The sequence below is a fragment of the Parasteatoda tepidariorum genome, chromosome 5, assembly GCF_043381705.1.
Source record: "Parasteatoda tepidariorum isolate YZ-2023 chromosome 5, CAS_Ptep_4.0, whole genome shotgun sequence".
Lineage (NCBI taxonomy): Eukaryota > Metazoa > Arthropoda > Arachnida > Araneae > Theridiidae > Parasteatoda > Parasteatoda tepidariorum.
This window is the reverse complement of record NC_092208.1, coordinates 66,366,845-66,387,205: the sequence shown is the minus strand read 5'-3', so window position 1 is coordinate 66,387,205 and position 20,361 is coordinate 66,366,845. Positions and strand designations below refer to the sequence as shown.

Genomic DNA, 20,361 nt, shown 5'->3' with positions numbered 1-20,361 from the left:
TATATATATATATACAGCCACTAATAATGACTAATTTAAACTTATTTTCCTTATTGAGATAAATATTTTTACAATAACTCAAATATTTAATGAGAAACTCTCCAAGGCAAATGTCAAATATTCTACTTGGTTCTGATTTTCGATAGATTCTGTTCGAAATTTATAGTTTATCTTTTCATTCGAATTTAAATTATTCAACCGATGAGGATTTTGATTAGAGAATTCCTCGCTGTGGTTGAAATTAGCCGTATTTGATTAGACTTATTTATTCTTTCATTCACACTCGGTGAAAAGATTGTTATCTGATGAGGAGAATAATGGTATGATAGAATGAACTATACATATTATATTCATAATAAGGAATTAAGTTGATTTTTTTTTGGATATATTAAAACAATATATTTGCGTACAAGTTTGTTTAAAAACCCATGTTTTAATTTTGCATTGTTGCGAGTAGGATAATTGTCTTAAAAGAGTTAAAGACTAATATTGAATTTTTGTATGCATTTAGATATCGAGTTAGGGCTTCAAATCTCTTGAATTATTATTTTAAAAAGTAAACTATGGTTATTTTGGATTAGTGTTTTAAAAAATTTTTTGCAAACTTTTAATGGTGGGAAATTTTTTGAAATATTGCAAGCATGTTTAAAAAGTGCCTGTTTTTGGAGACATATTGAACGAACTATACGGGAAAGCTTCAAAATTTAATATGAATTAGACATAAGTTTTTACTGCCTTTTTATTTTATAACCGGCTTTGAACTGCCGACCCAATTTTGTGTTTACTGACATTATTGTTAAACTCTGTAGCCTTGTAATTGTGAACCCAACACAGAAAAACGGGAAATTCCTGGATCAAGCATTGGGAGGACGAGCTAGTCTTCGTGGAGAACGTTTTATTGGATCTAACCCAAATTTGCTTTACATGGAGAGGGAAATCGCTAATACCTACCACTGTTAGCCTGGCTGAATGGAGATTCCAACCCACCCATGATCTGAGAATATTTTACGACAGCACTGTGGTTAGCTGGTGAAAAAATCATACCAAACAGACATTGCTGGGGTCCGAACCAGTTTCATCTTATTGGGAGGCAAGCACTCACATTTCCTGAGCCATCACGGCTCTATTTACTTCATTACCACACTAGTGAAGATGATTGAATAATTTTTTGAGAGTTCATTTAAGAGTTTACTTAAGAGTGCGATAAATTTCCTAGCTGTAGATTTTTCGCCAAAAGCCATTTACTCTATCACCACCAAGGATGCTTCTGAGAATTTTTCTTCCACAACTGGAATTTTAAAATTCCCAAGCTTAATTAAATGTTAATTTTCTTAACCATACATTTAGACCAGCTTAATGTGATTTTTATAGATAAGAAGCTTTGTTTTTTTCTAGATAGAAAATAGTTTCTAAATAAGTTTAAAGATTGTTTTGTTGACCAACTAGATAACGTTTTAAATTTTAAAAGTATTGTCCATTGTTGGATTAACAAAAGAGCCAAGGTAATTAATACTGGGTACAGCTTCAAACTGGTGAGGGACAATTTTAAGTAATTGAATGTATAACAAAATGGTAACCAAGCCTATTACTTTTGATAAATTCATAAATTATTTAAAAGAAAATTCTTGCATTTTTAAGTTTGATTTCGGAACTTATTTTTATTTAACTACATAGGTACCGCCTGGCTATTCTATGATATGTTATAAATAAAGCAGCGTACAAGCACTGTTATTGATGGATTTTAAATTAAATAATAAATTAGTCAAGCAGCAATTTAAACATAAATAAGGAGAATTACATAACAAATAATAAGAATTTTTATCCTGGTGATTTGAGGAACTCATTAATAGCGGTTTACTTTCAAAATTTAAATTTAAGAATATATTCATCAAATGGCATAGGTAAATCATTTGTTATACACTTTAAAAATAAACATTTCAATCAAGTAATATGAACAGAACCTGATGAACTGTTGACGTAAAAATAACCTTTCTCGTTAAGACTTTTTTTACCCACTTGGTTTCTGATTAATAAACGTTATTTCTTTTTTTTCAATCATCTGGATTTTTAATATTATTATTCTGAATACAATTTTTTTGTTCTTTACAGTTGCACCAACAAAAATAACGATAGTGGGGCCAACAGAAGGCACAGTGGGAAATGTCATCACGATGTCATGTTCGGCTGGTCCGAGCAATCCTGCATCGAAACTTGTATGGCTAGTAGATGGACAGTATCCTTCCGCGACAACATCTGAAGTTGAAGTCTCAAAACGGGGATGGCTTACTACGTCAAACATTACAGTTACACTCACCAGGCAGGTAAATCCATTTCAAATACATTTATACTATAATTTTTCGCAACATATATATTTTTTTGTCTCAATGAAACTTTTGTAACTGCTACATTTTGTCATATTGAGGGACTGTTTAATCTTTTTTTAATACTACCAATCATCATTATTCAATTCTTAATTGTTTTGAACAACAATAGGGTCAAGTAGGGTAAAGTGGGTACTTGCTATTTGTTAGATGTTTCTAGTACTTGTTATCTATTAGATGTCTATTTTCCTTTTAAGTCGAAATAATATACTTAATATTTCAGAGACATTTATTGGGAATGAGACAAGCATTTTTATTTCAGTTTTAGAAGTTGATAAAAAAAAATTAATGTTTACGAACTATCGTTACTACTATACGTTAATAAACTTTCGCTTAGTATCATTGAAAATTGTAAAAAGACCACTCATTTTAGTTCAGACTGGTAGAAATCTAAAGAACATATCTACACAGAAATTTATGAATAAATTTCAAAATTCTATTTATTGTGAGCTGTTTTCTGAGGTTGAGTAGGTGGGTATATGGATGATCTTAGCTAAGTAATGTATGATAGGGATATTTTTTTAACATTAACATTTTAATAATAGGAATACCATGATTATAATAATATGAATTTAATAATGTGTAAAATATTATTTTTTACCATTTGTTTTAAATACAATCACGATACATTTATTAAAGAGCATTTTTGATTCTTAAAAAATATTTACAAACACTTTTTTAGTGAAATATATACTAATTTATGAACTATAACCCATTCACTCCATACTTGGGTAAAGTAGGTATATCAAAACATGTTCTTTTGAATGTAAGAAAAGTTTCCACTGTAAGAAAAGAATCAAACAAAATAGATATACCTCATATTTTATCTACATGAGTCCAATGTGTATTAAATGCATCACAATTTTCAGTATGAAAACTTTAATTATTTGGTAAAAGAGAGTTTCTTTTTTATTTAAAAAAAAGCTTGATTTTATACACACTTTATCCCCAACACTCATTACAGTATTTTCAAACGTGGAATCAGATGCCTACGCACGCATTTTAAGCTATGTCCATTTTTTTATTTAAAGCTGAGTTAATTTTTCAAACTCACATTTTTTAACTAAATCTATTTTACAAACTTGCATATCAAGCTAAGTACATGTTCAGAAACTCACAGTTACAGCTTTTTTTTCCATTTTTCAAACACAGATACCAAGCTGCGTCTATTTTCTAAAGCGTTTCTAAGCGGATTCATCTATTTTTAAAACACGCGTATCAAGCTGCGATTATTTTTAAATACGCTAAGCTGTGTCCATTTAATTAAACGCGCAGCTGCAGCATTTTCCATTTTTCAAACACACATAACAAGCTGTGTTTATTTTTTAAAACGTGCAGTTACATCTTTGTTCATTTTTCGAACACACGTGTCAAGATGCCATTATTTTTTAATACGCACGTACTAAGCTGCGTCCATTTTATAAAACGCGCAGCTGCAGCATTTTCCATTTTTCAAACACACATATCAAGCTCTGTTTATTTTTTAAAATGTGCAGTTACAGTTTTGTTCATTTTTCGAACACGCGTATCAAGCTGCGTTTATTTTCTAAAAAGCACGTACCAAAGCTAACACTTCAACTCCACTACGATAATTTCAATTCCGGTATTAAACATTAAAAAAAACAGTTCCGTCTTACTGAACTAAATCTGGTGCGTAATGTACTTTAAACTGTCTTAATTCTATGTTTAATGCATTTCAAATTTTAATTAAAAAACTAAAAGTCTTTCTAAGTGAATTTTATTAAAAGTTAAAAGAGCCTTAAGTACTTCTTTGTAGCGTTCTGGTAGTCATAATTAACTCTCGATATCTATTATAATTTAAATTTTTAACGCGTTTAATGATGAATTTTATTATTTATACAGAATTTAATTAATTGTTATCAAATTCAAACAAAGTATTTTTTGAAGAGGCATTTATTTCTTGATTTATGCAAGCCTGATATTGGCAAAAATGAAATCTTTCCTATAGAAATGTCTCAGTTCACTTAATTAAATTCGAAAGAAAAGAAAAATAATACATTTAAAACACAATCTATCATGAATTCTATCAGAATAAGAATATATTTCATTTTCCCTCAGGAAATACTACTTTATGAATATCTGTTTATTGCGAAGACGTTTATTTCAATAAAGATAATTAGGTTTTTATTCATTCTTTGTGTTTACAAGTTTAAAATTATTTCATAATTAATATTAATAAGCTTGATCTTTAGCTGTAGAACGTGGTATTATTAAGATGCTGTTAAAAATAGATTTTTTAAAAGAAAGTCTTTTATAATTCTTCCTAATTGCCGTATTTTTTTTTCACAAATACATATGGCATTCGTCTTTTATTATTTACAAAAATTATAGTTTAGATGTAATAGTATTATCAATTCAAACAGTTGAAAATTTAAGTTTTATCTAAATTGTCCTTACATTTTGCCTAATTTTTTGATATCTTAAATTATGATTGTTTAATTTGAAAGATTTAAAATAAAAGTATTTTAACATAAACAAGGCTACATTTATTTTCAAAAAGCATTCTTCACTTGTAATTCTGTTCATTAAATTTTTAACAGCGTTAGAAAATATACTTGTATAAATAAATTTAGGAGGTCCAGTGCACAAAAAAAAAATTAACGGACCGTCCTGAATAACTTTTGATCTAATGATCGAATCCTCACGTTCTAAGACAAAATCGTTATTTTTCTCGAGGGTGACCTCAAATGTGCTAATAAATTAGTGCAGACGATATTTTAAGTTATGGAATCCGACACAAAAACGTACTTTTTCTGAATAAACATTTTTATTCCTACGGATTCAGATTTCTGATCCCCTAAAAATAGGGAATAGCTTCAATCTGGGAAATACGGTCCCAATGTTTGGATCAAGAGTGTGGTCCAAAGTACGGCCCCTTACTGTTAATTTTACATTTGCGTATTTTAATATATCTCGAGAATTTTTTAGGGACTTAAAAAAAATTTGCGCATAGTTTTTGCATTCGTTTGTTCAAAGATAATTTTATGCAAAATTTAAATTTTAGTGAATAAATATTATTTTATTTACTATTATCGAAAACATTTTGAATTGTAAGGCATACAATTTTTACATCATTTTAAGTAATGTAATAATGTAATTATACACGACAAAATACAAAATTTGATCGAAATCAGTCGAATAGCTCCTGAGAAATGGAATTTTAAGGAAACGGTATTTAGAAATTCAATTTCTCAGAAACTATTCGACTGATTTTGATAAAATTTTCTAATGAATGCCTTTAAAATGATGTAAGAAATTGTATACTTTACAATTAAAAATTTTTTGACCAGTATTAATTAAAATAATAAAAATTAATAAATATTTACTAAAATATATTTTTTGCATGAAATTATTTTTGGATAAGCGAATTATATAATTGTATGCAATTTTCTTTTTCAATTTACTTAAGAAGTCCTCGAGATATGGTGAAATAAGTAAACTGTAGATATAACTTTAAAGGATATAAACTTCATACACACACACAGACTGCTCTCCTGATCAAACTATTTAGACCATATTTCTCAGATTGCGATCCCTTTTTATTTTGACGACAAGAAATCGGAATCTGACAAAAATCAGGTATGTTTATTCAGAAAAAGTTCGTTTTTGTGTCTGATTTCGTAACATTATATATTATCTGCACTAACTATTAACAATATTTGAGGTCACTCCCTCGAACTATTAAGATTGACAAACTAAGGCAAACAACGTTAAGGAGCACAAAAATATTTAATGCTCTTTAACGTTGTCTGCCTTAGTTTGTATTTTAGCACAAAGGTCGCCCACTTGTGTATTAAGATTGAGTCTTAGAAACTAAAAATCCGGGTTGTCTGTTTATTTTTTACTCACTGTACTTATATAAAGCTAATGCGTCAGTAATATCTTATATTAATTATTTTCAAATTCTTTATTTTAATATTTTAGAGAGAAATAAAACTTCTTTTTTATATTTTAAACTAAAACTACGATATATTACTCCGTATTGTAAATTACAACACATCTCTCAAGATTTAACTACTTATTGTTCAAGAAGCTTATATGGCATAGTTAAATAAAGTCATATAGTACTTAATTGTCAGAAAAAATGCTTTACTCGTTGAGTTGATTGCTAATTTTATAATAAACTGTGCTTTCCCTGACTCCAATCTTTATAATCACTGTGTTCAGAAAACGTCTACACTGTAAAAAAATTCGAATCAATTTTTGTGGTAAAAAGTACCACCATTTAGGGTGCATCATCCGCAAAATCCACTTTTCCTTAAAATTCATTTTTACCGTAAAATTTTTTATCGTAATTTTTAATGTAATATTTATTCAGTTACTGGGATTTTATATTAAATACTATGTAAAATTTACGGTATATCAGATTCTTTTTACGTAAAATTTCACAGTAAAATGAACTTCTCGTTTCAAAGTACAGTCAATTTTATGTACTGGTCCTTTTACAGCTTACTAACTTAACAAAATATTTATATTCTTCTACTTTTTCAACTAAATTTATGTTAAATACTTGACTGAAAATGTAAATTGCCTTTATTTTCTGGTTAAATATGGTAATTATTTTGAATATATAATTTTCTCACAATATTAACGAGGAAAAAATAAATCTTCAAATGCATACAATCAAAAGATATCAATACTTGCTACTTTGTTTCTCATATATTTATTACATTTTATTTCCATTTATAAAAATAGTTAGAAAGCTCTTAAAATCAGCGCACGAGACAGATTATTTTCGGTGGAAAAAAAAGAAGTTTGTTCTATGTTTCACAAAATATGCTGCCAAGCTTCAAGAAAAGAGAGAGACTTGTAATTATTTTGAGTTCCAAACTTTGCAGCCTACATACTGAGCGACATAGAGTAATCTAAGTTGTCCATTTTTCTTTGCAGGATCCAGACAATAAAACCTTCTCGTGTCACGCAGAAAGTGAAGCTTTGAAGGAAACTATCAAAGAAACTGTCTATTTTAGCGTCGTCTGTGAGTAGTTTTCAAACATACTTTGGCATGCATAAATGATGAGAATAGTATGTGTCTCATATTTATTGTTCTAAGAAATTTTAAACTATCAGTGCCTTATGCGTTTTTTTTCTCGTTTTTCTAGTAATATATTATAGTTTAAAAATATAATTTATATAGTTAATAATATAGAAATATTATTGTTGAATATTATGTTTAGAAATGTTGAAATGCTTAATCAATGTAAAATTAGAAATGTGTGAAGCATGACTTTAAACATTTCAAAGAACTATAGGAGTAGATATTGCCTGATGAGAAAAAATTCTTATTCTTCCCTTTGACTCAGAATTTTTATTAAATATTTTTTCATATTTCTTCATTGTTTTGTATTAATTTTCGTCAAAATAAGGAAAAATTTTATATTTAATATTTTAATAATTTATAATTATGAAATGCATCATGAAACAAATTGGCACTACTTTGCTTTCATTTGGATCTAAGAAAAGCAGTTATTCATCATTAAAATTTCTTTAAATTACAAAAACAATTATTGATAATTTTTTCATATTTCTTCATTTTTTTGTATTAATTTTCGTCAAAATAAGGAAAAATTTTATATTTAATATTTTAATAATTTATAATTATGAAATGCATCATAAAACAAATTGGCACTACTGTGCTTTCATTTGGATCTAAGAAAAGCAGTTATTCATCATTAAAATTTCTTTAAATTACAAAATCAATTATTGATAATTTTTTAAACTGAAACAAAAATTCAAACTACTTATTTTGGTTTTCATAATTCAGTGCAAATGTAATGCCGATAATTTTAATGCATTGTTGCAAATTTAATGCCAATTTTTTTAGTAACTATTTGACAGTTTTTCATACTAAAAAAATATTTTCCTTCCAATTATAGCATCAGATAAAATATATATAAATGGGGCGCTGGTGCTTCATCTGCATCCAAGGATTAAATGTTGAGCGTAGATTGAATTAAATAATGAAATTTCATTGTTATAAAAGAGGAGAAAATAAAATTTTAGGAAACTCTAAAAGAAACTGGAAATTTTAAAGTCTGCTGTTTATAGCTCTTGCATTCATACAATTTACAGATTTATTGCCCTAAGAATTTTAAATTTTAAATTCCTTTCATTAATTTTCTTATTTTCATAGTGATTCATATCTATTTAGAATATAATTTAAATAGTGACGTGTTTATAAATGTTAAAAAGTTTAATTATTTTAAGTTTAAAAATATGCATTAAATGGAACACAGTTTATAGCGTTCGTAAACTCAAGAACTTAATATGATTTTAAGAATTTTCTACATGTACAGGAGTAAGTTATAATCATTAATTGATGAGAAAAGAATCACAATAAATGTTAAGCTTAGACGAAAACGAACAATGAAATATTCCTATAAATAAGGAAAGGTAAAACTTTGACAGAAACTCTAGATTTCAAAAATATCAAACTTAAGATTTCAAAAATATGTTACGGCCCCCATTTAGCTCTAAATAAAATTTTAATATTGATACTTTTAGGTGATCCAAATTTTTATTGCAACGAAATACAAAATATCGCGATACGCCTCTTACTGCTTAGAAAATTGTTTAAAAACAAATGCTAATATCAAAACTAATCTCGCTACCAGGACACCACGATTTGAACACTCTCTTAAAAACTCAAACTTAAATAACTAACAAAGACTCCCGGTGTCGAGAGTGAAATCCAAACCCTCATTAAAGCTTTAAGGTCGCGTAAATTCTCATCACCCAACTAGTTTCTCACGAGTTATTTACATATTTTATTTCCTAACACTTCAACCCTCCTCGAACTAACGTTCTTATTTTTATGAAAAATTTTTGAAAACTTCAATTTTCTACTCCTCTTTAGGGACATCACAAAGTTTTAAGCGTCTCTGTAATTGGGAGAATTTTACTCTTTTATAAGTTAAGAGATGTATAAGTATGTTGTGAGTTTAAGCTGATATTGTAAATCGAGTTAATGCATAATCTGAAAGAAAAAGTTCAGACTTTGCTCTCAAGTTGCACTGTAGCTGCTCTTTTAATGGTTAAAAATAAGCTAGTTTGTAGCGGAAATAAAGTTTAAAGGAAGTTTGAAAGATAATGTTTAGGGAGTTCACAAAAAAGATTTCAAAAATTTTATTTTATGTGCTCTGAACTATTCATGGGATATTCCACTTTAAGGCTGTTTTTCGGAGTCTCTGGCGTAATATGAAATGATGCTTTTTTGCAAATAATATACTATTTTTTAACCTCTATGGGTTTACAATTGTTACTCATGCTTGTTAGGTCAAGTTAAGTCTATCTAAAGCCAGCGCTGTCCTCGCTTATTTTGAAAATGTATCGAAATGTCCATATGGAGAAAAGCCATAGTATGGTGAAAATGAAAAGCATTTCTGATATATTTTTTTATGCTTTAAGAATTTACTCCATTGTTGTATTACTTGGGTTCATAAAAATTTTCAAAAACTCAGAATAAGGCAGTGCTTTTCATAATTTCCATTTGGGTGAAAAAATGTCACCAAATTGGCGGTTAGTAAAAATATTAAATAGCTTTTAAAATATTTCAGTTATTTGCCTGTTTCAAAACCTAGATAATTCTTCAAGGCAAGATTATATATATAGTTCAAATTCATCACATGGTTTAAAGTGTAAGGCGTTTAAACTATGTCTTTGTTGTTTTCCTTGGCCACAAAGCTTCGAAAAACAGTGTTAATATATTTTATTTAGTTTTTCATTGAATGAATATATCACTGTTTTGTTTTTCTACTATTTCATAAGAACTTATTTTATATCCTCTAAGCATTTTTTACATCCTAAGGGTTCTATATTCTAACATTTTTATGAACTTTAAAATATTGATTTGTGATTAAGTTTAAAATTTAGATTGTTTATTTTTGCATGAAACGAAGTCACTGTTTTGTTTTTTAATAGTTTTCAATGATTTGTGAAAAATATAATTTTTTATCTGCTTAAGACAATATTAAATTATCGATTCCTTTCCAAAAATTAATTTCCAAAAATTAATTTCCATTGATTTGTTCGGAAAACAAAATATCTTACGTGTGTTTTTACGAGCTTTTATATCAGATGGTATAGGATTTTGTTGGTTGTAATATCGCCCAATTTTTTAAAAATATTGTATCTAATAATTAAATTATCCGAGTTTTCGAACAGTGCAGATGTTCTTACAAATATTGAAGTCTATAATTATTTTAAAGGAGATTTCACCTTAAGTAAATTATTACTTTCTATGCAATTTTTTTAATGTATTTAATATTAACTGAGTTTTATACAAAGTGAAGTTATCAAAACCCATTGGTTTTTGATAGAAAAGGAAAATTAATCAGAAACATGTATTCTGTAATTCCTTAAAATACATTCGTCTGTCCTAAAATGTTAAATATTTTTTTAAAAAGTTTTGAGAATACATTTTATTAATTTTTAACAATTTAATCTTTAGTTGACGCGAGTAAATTAATTTAAAAATCCCTAGCGCCAATTTTTTGAACGGAAACTTTAATTGCAAGACTTTTAAATTCACTTATTTTTGGCAAAATGAGATTGATCTAGTTTTTAAATGTGCCATAAACTGGATAAACATTCTTTATTAGGAATGAAACTAACTTACAAGAAACGGTACTTTACTGGTATCGAGTTTTATGCATTTAAAATGTCGTAAATAAATCATTAAATTAGAAAACGATTAAACAAGTTACTTATTATGCAGAAACTCTATGGAATTTCAGATTAAAATGTGATAAAACGTTAATACAGATTTTTTTACATAACTTTTGCTCATTTTGGATAAGAAATTTCTAATAGAAATTACTTCTTTGTTTTGCTTTGTTTTCAAAATAACATTTTGTATTTCTGAGAAATAAACGTCTTTTGTGAAATAGCCTCGCCATTTCTTTTTTATATTTTATCTAATAGGAATTTATTATTCTATCAAATACGTAAACATTGTATAGTAATTCTCATTTTCTCCATTTTACCTAAAATGCCCTAAATGCTTGAATTTTTTTATAGACTAGCGGCGCAGCATAGATAATTGATAACAAACACATATTTAAACAGCAAGCATATTACAAACTAAATTGAAAGCCTGTTACTATACCACCTGAAAACCTTTTTACACCAAATAATCACCGGAAAAAGAAAGCAACCAATTCAAAAAATATAAAAATGAAATTTTAATTGCTTCTAAAAAATGGACATTAAATGTTTTTAGTTTAAATAAAGTTTTTATCACAGAATTAAAAAAAATAGATAATCTTGATTAAAATAGAATTTTTTCGTCCTTGTTTAATTTTCTTATTTTCACATTTCTGAAATTTTGAAGGATGACTAACTAAACTGAGGTTATCTTACAAGAAACATAATTACATCTCTTAATTAAATATTTAAATATCATTTATGATATATTCATGACATGTAAGCTTATCATTTATGATATTTATCATGTTTTTTTAACAGCGAACAGAATGCATTGCATTTAATAAAATTTAAATTTTTAAGTATAGCTGAACTATGAATTTAAGTTCTCAATTGAACAAGTGGTAACGGTTTTCGTTTGAACTAATTTATTGCGTCCGTAAAATCTATTCCATCGCCTTTGAACATTAAACTATGAAAAGTATGCTGCGAGCGACAGTTCACAATTTCACAGAACATCAGCAAGGTCTTTGTCCTGGAGGCATATTATCATGCTTTTACAGAGAGACTAAATTTTGGTGGCAAATTTAGTGGTGAGTGAATAAGGTCTGTGGTTCATGAAGTTGTTAATGATTCCGGTTTCAACCGTAGAGTTCGAAAAGTTGAACAAATAAGAGGATCTCCAATAGTTTAGCCTATTGAATTTATTTGAATTAATAAATTCTCAGAATCAGAATCAACTGTTTTGAATGAAATATTTCTTTGCACTTAAATATCGACGCATTTTAGATCCAGTAAGTATATAGGGTCAAAATGTTGAGTTACGAAGATTCATTAAATTTTCAAAATATTACAATTTTAAACCTAGTTTACTTCAAGAAGTATAATAATTTAATTATTTTGAATGATTCTCATAATCTTCTCATTTTCAATTCACAAATTTTTGAAAATGCGTTGTCAAAATCTTAAAACAATTCTATTCAATCCTATTCTTTATTAGGCACTTAACAAGTTAAGAAAAGAAAGGAATTATATTTTGCTATATTAAGTTTCTGATGATCTCTCTTGTTACAATGTTTAACCATAATACAGTTCAAATTTGTTACAAAATTATACGGCTCTAAATGGTTCAAATAATGGTTCAATTTATGGTTCAACTTGATCTAATGGTTCAACTTAAATGGGAACATGGTTTAATTTAACATAATATTAGGATTTTATTATCGTCATTGAGGAACCGACCCGATTTTAAGTTTACGGCAATGTTCAATTCCATAACCTTGTAATTTTGAACCCGTACACGGAGCGCAAAACTTCCCATGATTAGCCAGTCGTCAAGGGGTCTGTAACCCATGATCCGCCTACCACTGAGAGTATATTACGTCAACAATGTGGTCGGCGCGAGCCGGGTGAGGAATTTGTATCGAAGATACGTAGCTAGGACTCGTACGTTGGGAAGCGAGTGCTCTATTTCCTGAACTACCACAACTGTCATATTAATGTAGTCGAATCGTTGATCATACTACGTGGCAGATAGCAATATAATGTTTCAAATTCGAACAATTTTTTGAGAGCAAAAAGGAAAACAACAAATGCATACTACTTTTTACAAAAGACCTATGACTCAATTCTAATTCCCAAAGTAGCGTAAAGGGAGTTGGTTCATTACTATCGTCACTAAATTACACTCACCAACAGGAATTAGTTTAAGATTTTTTTGATGCATAATATATATTTTGCACAATAGAGTGACAGCTAGAAATGTTTACGTAACTCAGTTTTAAAGTTTAGAATTGAAAGAACATAAAATGAGACTTCTTCAATTGATTTCAATAATGCAACGAAATCCTGGAGAAGAACAGTGTGCGAAAAACGAAGCACCATGCACAACTTTTGATCGAATGTTCGGATTCTAACATACTAGGATTCAATCTTGATGGTTCAAGAGGGTGGCCTCAAATATGTTAATTAATTAAAGCAGATAAAATGAGAAATCAGACGCAACATACTTTTTCTGAATAAACATACCTTTTTTCGATGTATTTTAATTCCTTACCTACCCTCAAAAATTTGGATTCCAGTCAGAATCTGGGAAATATAGTTTTAATAGTTTCGTTAGGAGAGAGGTCTAACGATTGGATCCTTTATTGATAATTTTATTTTTCAAGCAAGTTTTGCACGCAATTATAAAATTCGTTTATTCCAAGATAAATCCATGCAAAAAATAGTTTTAATATTTGTTTATTATTTTTCATTATTCTATTTAATATAAGTAGAAAAACTTTTAAATTATAAAGATATAAAATGCAAAATTTGAATTAAATTGGCTGAATAGTTTCTGAGAAATCGAATTTTAAATATACAACTTTTTAACACATTGGGGTAGACGCTTTGTAGATTGCGGCTACCCCCTCCCTCCTGTTTTAAATGTTATGAATCCCATATCCGTCAAAAAAAGGTTTGTTAAACAGATAAAGTACGTTTTTAATCTGATTTCGTAACTTAAAATATCATCTGCATTTAATATTTAGCATATTTGTGGTCACGTCTTTAAAGCATTGAGATTGAATCTCAGTACGCTTTGATCCAATGACAAGATTTAAATTTTTTCATGGTCTTTCGGGTTTTTTTCTTTACGTTGTGTTACGTTGTAACGCATTGAGTTGTAATGCACCTAACCTAAACATTAAATAGACTAAGAGAGTGAGATAAAAACCTTAGGACAAATTTTAACATGACATGCCTTGAAAACCTTTGATGCTTTAAGAGAATAAAAAATACTCTTTTTATTTTACTCATTCAAAAACACATATTTTACTACTATCTATTTTAAATAATATTTCAAATACTGATATAATAGTTTAAATAAATGAAATAAATTCGTGAAGCAGATTTAGAAGGTTGAAATCCCATACAAATACATATAAACCATGTAAGATAAAGAAAATGAGTAGTGACTATAGATGTGAAAGAATATAAAAGAATGTAGTCTTAAAACTGAAAAAGAAAGACAGTAAAAATAACAATATAATAAAACTTGTTATAATAATAAAATATTTTGCTATTCATAGTGTATTTTGCTTAGAACATGATATTTTAGTTTATTGAAGAATAACTGATGTATGTTGATAAGATATCTATTACTATAGATATGTATAATAGAAAGACTTCTTTTGTATAATGATAGATAGATGTATAGATACATTGGTAAAAAAGAATTTCAGTTTAAAAAAAAGTGCATTTCATTGTTGATCTATTTTTTTTTCTCCATCGGGGAAGTGAATTCCTCTATAATCGGTTAGAGTACTATGGACCAAAAAAGAAGCATTTACACCCCAAAATATCACACTACACTCACTTTTATATTGAAATCCGGCCACAATTTTATACATCTAGTTTTTTTCTTCGAAAGAATCCTTAACACGAAGGGATCCCTGGCCGTTTTTTGAATAAAGCCCCGGGCCAGGTAAGATCTTCTAAGTTTAATACATTCTCTAAGAAAGGAATGACGAAAAATTCAGGAAGTGAGGGGAAAAAAAAGGGAAAGAAAAATACTGTGGGATGTTCACTCGAAAAGTAAAGTGATCGATTTAAAAAAGAAAAGTATCTGAAATACTCGGAAAAAAAACCTGAGAAGAAAAAAAAAATGTGGAAAAAGTGACATAAAAGAAGACACTAGTAGTTTCCTTGTACCAACAGAAGAGTTTTTTCTCGCAGAGAAATCGATATGTGTTACTAAAATCAGTTCAAATGTGATCCTGTGATGTCACTTCTATGTATCACGGTTTAAGATGAATGAGTGAAAGTCGATTCTCAAAGCTTAGATTGTGTGTTCGCAGAATAATTTACGTTACGAATGTTTTGGATTCGGAATAAGCGAAGGCTTACGAATTTATATTGGCATAAGCGTGGCAAAAAAGGAAATATTTGTGGAGAAAATTAGTACAGAATAATTAAATGCGTGATGCGTACAAGTTATTCTGGCACTTTTGAAACTTAAAAGCAGGAAAAATTTATTTAAAAAATACAAATTTCGTTTCTTTGTAACAACGGAGGAGTTTTCTACTCGAAGAAATCGATATGTAACTAAAATAAGTTCAAATGTGAACCTGTGATGTCACTTCTATGTATCACGGTTTAAGATGAATGAGTGAAAGTCGATTCTCAAAGCTTAGATTGTGTGTTCGCAGAATAATTTACGTTACGAATGTTTTGGATTCAGAATGAACGAAAGCTTACGAATTTATATTGGTTTCTGCGTGGTAAAAAATAAAGCATTTATGGAGGAAATTAACACAGAATAATTACATGCGTACAAGTTTTTCTGGCACTTTTGAAACGTAAAATCAGGAAAAATTGCTATAAAAAATACAGATTTCGTTTCTTTGTATCAACGTAGGAGTTTTCTACCCGAAGAAATCGATATGTTAATATAACCAGTTTAAATGTGATCCTGTGATATCACTTTCATGTATAAAGGTTTAAGATGAATGAGCCAAAGTCGATTCTTAAAGCTAAGATTGTGTGTCGCAGAATAATTTACGTTAAGAATGCTTTGGATTTGAATTTTAAAAAAAACTTGTGAATTTGTGTTGGTTTAAGTGTACTATAAAAGAAAGCTTACATGAATGAAATTAATACAAGAATACTCTAATAAAATGTGTGCTATGTATAGTGCTAAAGGTGTCAGATATTTGAAACTCTATTTCTCAGGTACTATTTGACAGATTTTGCACAAATTTTGTATTTTGCCATGAAAAATTATGTTTTTTTTAAATGATGTAAAAAATTGTATACCTTGCATTTTAAAATTTTTCAACTATTATTAATAATTAATAAAATAATAAAAAAACTTACAAATATTTACTGAAATTTATTTTTGCATGTAATTATAATTGGGTAAACGAATTTTAAAATTGAGTACAAATTTTTTTTAATTCGCCTAAAAAGTTTTCGAGACGTAGCGAAATACGCAAAAAGTAAAATTAACATTAAGGGGTCAAAATTTGGACCGTTGTTCAGTTCAAATTATTGGAACCCTATTTCCCAGATTGCGGCTACCCCGTATATTTTTAGGGTCAGAAATCCGAATCCGTTGAAAAAGGGTATGTTTATTCAAAGAAAGTACGTTTGTGACAGATTTCGTTAGTTGGAATATCATTTACACTTATTAATTATCATATTTGAGGTCACCCCCTAGAGCCAAGAGTTCTTGAACGTGAAGTGCCCATCATTAGATTAAAAGTTATTCAGATTGTTCCCTTTTCTTCGCATTTAGAAGTTTCTCAGGCACCCTTGAAACTTAAGATCAGGAAAAATTTATATAAAAGAATACAGATTTTGTTTCTTTGTACCAGACGAGAAGTTTTCTTCTCAATGAAATCGTTATGTGATAGTAAAAAATTAATTTAAACATAATCCTGTAATATCACTTCCATGTGTCAAGGTTCAAGATGAGTTAACAGAAAACAACAGAACAGAAAAGTTATATTTATTTACACATGAAACGTAAAATAAGAATTAAAAAAGTATGAACTAAGTAAAAAGAATGCAAAATGTAGTAATGTAATGTAAAAAAATTCTCCTTTTTAAATCACCTTCATTATAAAAACACAATGATTTGAAAGCAATAAATGATGTGATATAGAATGAGAGGCAGTGAAAAAAATTTATAACTTTAAATAGATGAGTTTTTAAGAAATATTTTTAGAAAAAAAAGGATACATTTTATTAAAATCAACTCCATTATAAGCATTTGATTACAATTCCGCTGATCAAGAATTAAGGAAATCTTTAACTTATTCCTAATTTTCAGTGATTAGCTTGTATAATAAGAATCATTTATATTAAGAATGGAAAAAATAGTTACAACTGTATATTGGCTTTTGCAAGTAAAAAGGAATATTGTATGTGTGTGTGTATAAGAAATTGTGGGTTGTGTTATCGTCACTGCCAACCTTCATCTATGGAAAGATGCACCAATTTAGAAATGAGTTAACATGTCTTATATACTAGCGATTTGGAATTGAGTAATTGCAGTGGTAACCACGCAACAAAACTTTTTATACTTTCATTAAGTCTATAATTAAATTTTCAATGAGGACTGAAATTTCACGATATACAGGTATAAGGGATATAAGCTATTAGAGTGAGTAAAAAAATGTAAAATTACTGCACAATGTGCTAGTATTTAATGCCATTGTACTTTTTACAGTAAATTTGATATTTTCTATTAAAATTAAAAATAGAAGAAATCCAGCTTGTGTATGAAGTGTAAAACAATTGCAATAATTCTTACTTTGTTTTCTGTTTATGGATTCTAATTCTTTTGATATACATTCTGAATAAAGGTGATAAAGAAAGGAAATTCGTGTTTGATTCATGCTATTCATATTTTGCAACTGCTCGTGGACTACTCTGACATCAATTCCTGTAATTCCTCGTTAATCAATCGATCATAGGGTAGAGGCAAGATATAATCACTTATTTCCAGTGCTTTCTGCCCTATTTATCGCAAATTCAAGTTTCTTTAACTTGAAACTTAATCAGAACAATTTTCGTACCGGTATTTAATTAAATTCTAATTTATATAAATAACTACAATTTATATTTCTAATTCTTTACTTCTAATTTACATTTTTAGTTACAAAGTAACCAACACTGCGTGTCTAACATTAAAGAACCATTTCCTGCTTATTTTCAATTTCATGCTTCTGCTTTTAATAATTTTTTTTAAAGAATGATTTGCTAGTTGTATACGCGAGATTTCAAAAGTTAATTCCATACGTCTTAGAGAAAATAAATTCAATAGTTTTGAATTAAACAGTTCTAATCTGGATTTATTTTATTTATATATTTGTTATTTGGATATAGGTTTGAATTTATTAACTTGTTATCTATCTGAAATAGTTAGCGAAAACGCATAATGCTTTAAGAACTTAAAAACAGCATTTAAAGATCGATCGTATATTTCAATATAAACTCTGAACATAAAAATGTATTACTTCCTATACCATCAAAGAATATAATAAACAAGATCATATTGGTAATTCCAACAAACTAAGACACTAAAAGGTGTTTTCTTTTACCCAAAAACCTTTTCCTAATGGCGTCGGTAAAACTGTTATTTTATTTCATATAAAATAACAGTTTCCCTGCAGTGCGACCAATAACTTCATTTTCACGCAGTTTTATACACAGGATATTATGTGCAAACAGTCTTACTGGTAACAGGGATAGAAATCGAGAACACACCCACATTTACAAGTTTATGATCTGGAAACAAGCGCCATTTTCTTTCTTGGCATCGTATGACGAAGAAAAGTTGTGATAAAGGTTTTTTTTTATGAAAAGCCTAGGAGCTCATAGAACTTTATCGAAAAAGACTTCTTTATGGGTTATTGAAAAAGAACTAAAATAATGCGCCTTTTTTATATTCACTATTTGCGATTAAAACTCTGTGTTCCATTAAATAAACGTTTTAAATAGGCTATGAGGAATCGTCTGCTGTGGACGATATACAAAAATACTTAATTTGGAATTGAAAACAACAATTTTAGTTAGAGATGTGTGATTTAACTTTCAATAAATTCAGTGTTCTAATAGTTTTTTTCGGAACTTCATTCGGAATCCAATGTTTTTAAGAACATATATTTTTTCTATTCGTTTAATAGTTCTTATCTTTTATTAATTCTATTCCTTTAATAGTTCTTTTCGGAATCCATTGCTTCACTAATTCTTTTCGGAATTCACTGTTTCGCTAATTCTTTGTGGAATTTATTGTTCTATTTGTTATTTCTAGAATCCATAATTTTAATGATCCTTTTTCGAATTCATACCTCTAATAGTTCGTTTCAAAATCAATAGTTCTGATAGTTCTTCCATGTAATCCACGATTCTAATACTTCTTTTGCAAAAAAAAATCTTACATAGTTTAATAACCCGAAATAATTTTTAAACTGTAGTAAATTTCAGTAAACAAAACTAATTGTTAACTTAAAAAGGCTTAATGTTTAAGCAATCAAGGACATAAAATTGAATTCATAGAGATTATAAAAAATTCAGAAAATAAACAAAAAAATAGTGCCGGTCACCGGAAGGATATTTCTACTAGATATTACGAACTAAAATGTCGCCTATGTTTTTATTTTCTTTACAGTTTTTGCGGTTTAAATGATACATTTCATTAAATAAACATGTTAAACGGTTCACAAAATATCATCTGTATTTGATGATAATAAGCGCAAAAGTATTAAATATAAAATCGCATATGATATTTGAGGGAGATTATTTTGTGATTTAGCTTCTGTTAAATTCATAGCTTTAACTTTAAACGTTCTATAAAAAATTTTCTTTATGTTTGAGTTAAATTTAAAAAAACCGAGTTAAATTATAGAATGTATTTACATTCTATAATTTAAAACTAATTGCAATATTTAAAAATATTTATATGTATTAATTACATTGAATAGTATAAAATTTGAAATCATTAAAAGGTAATTTATAAATTAAATTTTATTGAATCTTGAAAGTGTAAAAATTTTATTGAAAGTTTCCAACAATAGATCAACACAAATTCAGTCCAGATTTTTAGTATTAATGTAGAATAAGCTAATAATAATTTTATTCTCCATTTATAATGAAATAACACATATAAATGACTACAAAATGTTTATGAAAGCAGTTCTCATATTTTCGAAAACATTGAAAACGTAACTCCATAATTAAAATATACTCGAACAAAATAAAGTTAAATGAAATTTTAATAAATATTTCCGAGCAATTTAGGAGCTCACTATATACTTTTATTGCATAC

The 20,361-nt window shown here is 28.0% G+C and overlaps 1 protein-coding gene across 1 annotated transcript in view; it reads left to right on the top strand.

The window, feature by feature from the left end:
* The window catches only part of LOC107441037 (nephrin), a 342,812-nt gene that overhangs the window by 217,799 nt on the left and 104,652 nt on the right, over positions 1-20,361 (top strand). The window contains exons 8-9 of the mRNA XM_043050259.2: positions 2,110-2,321; positions 7,293-7,380. Coding sequence (XP_042906193.1) covers positions 2,110-2,321; positions 7,293-7,380 — 300 coding nt within the window. The remainder of the gene's footprint in view (positions 1-2,109; positions 2,322-7,292; positions 7,381-20,361) is intronic.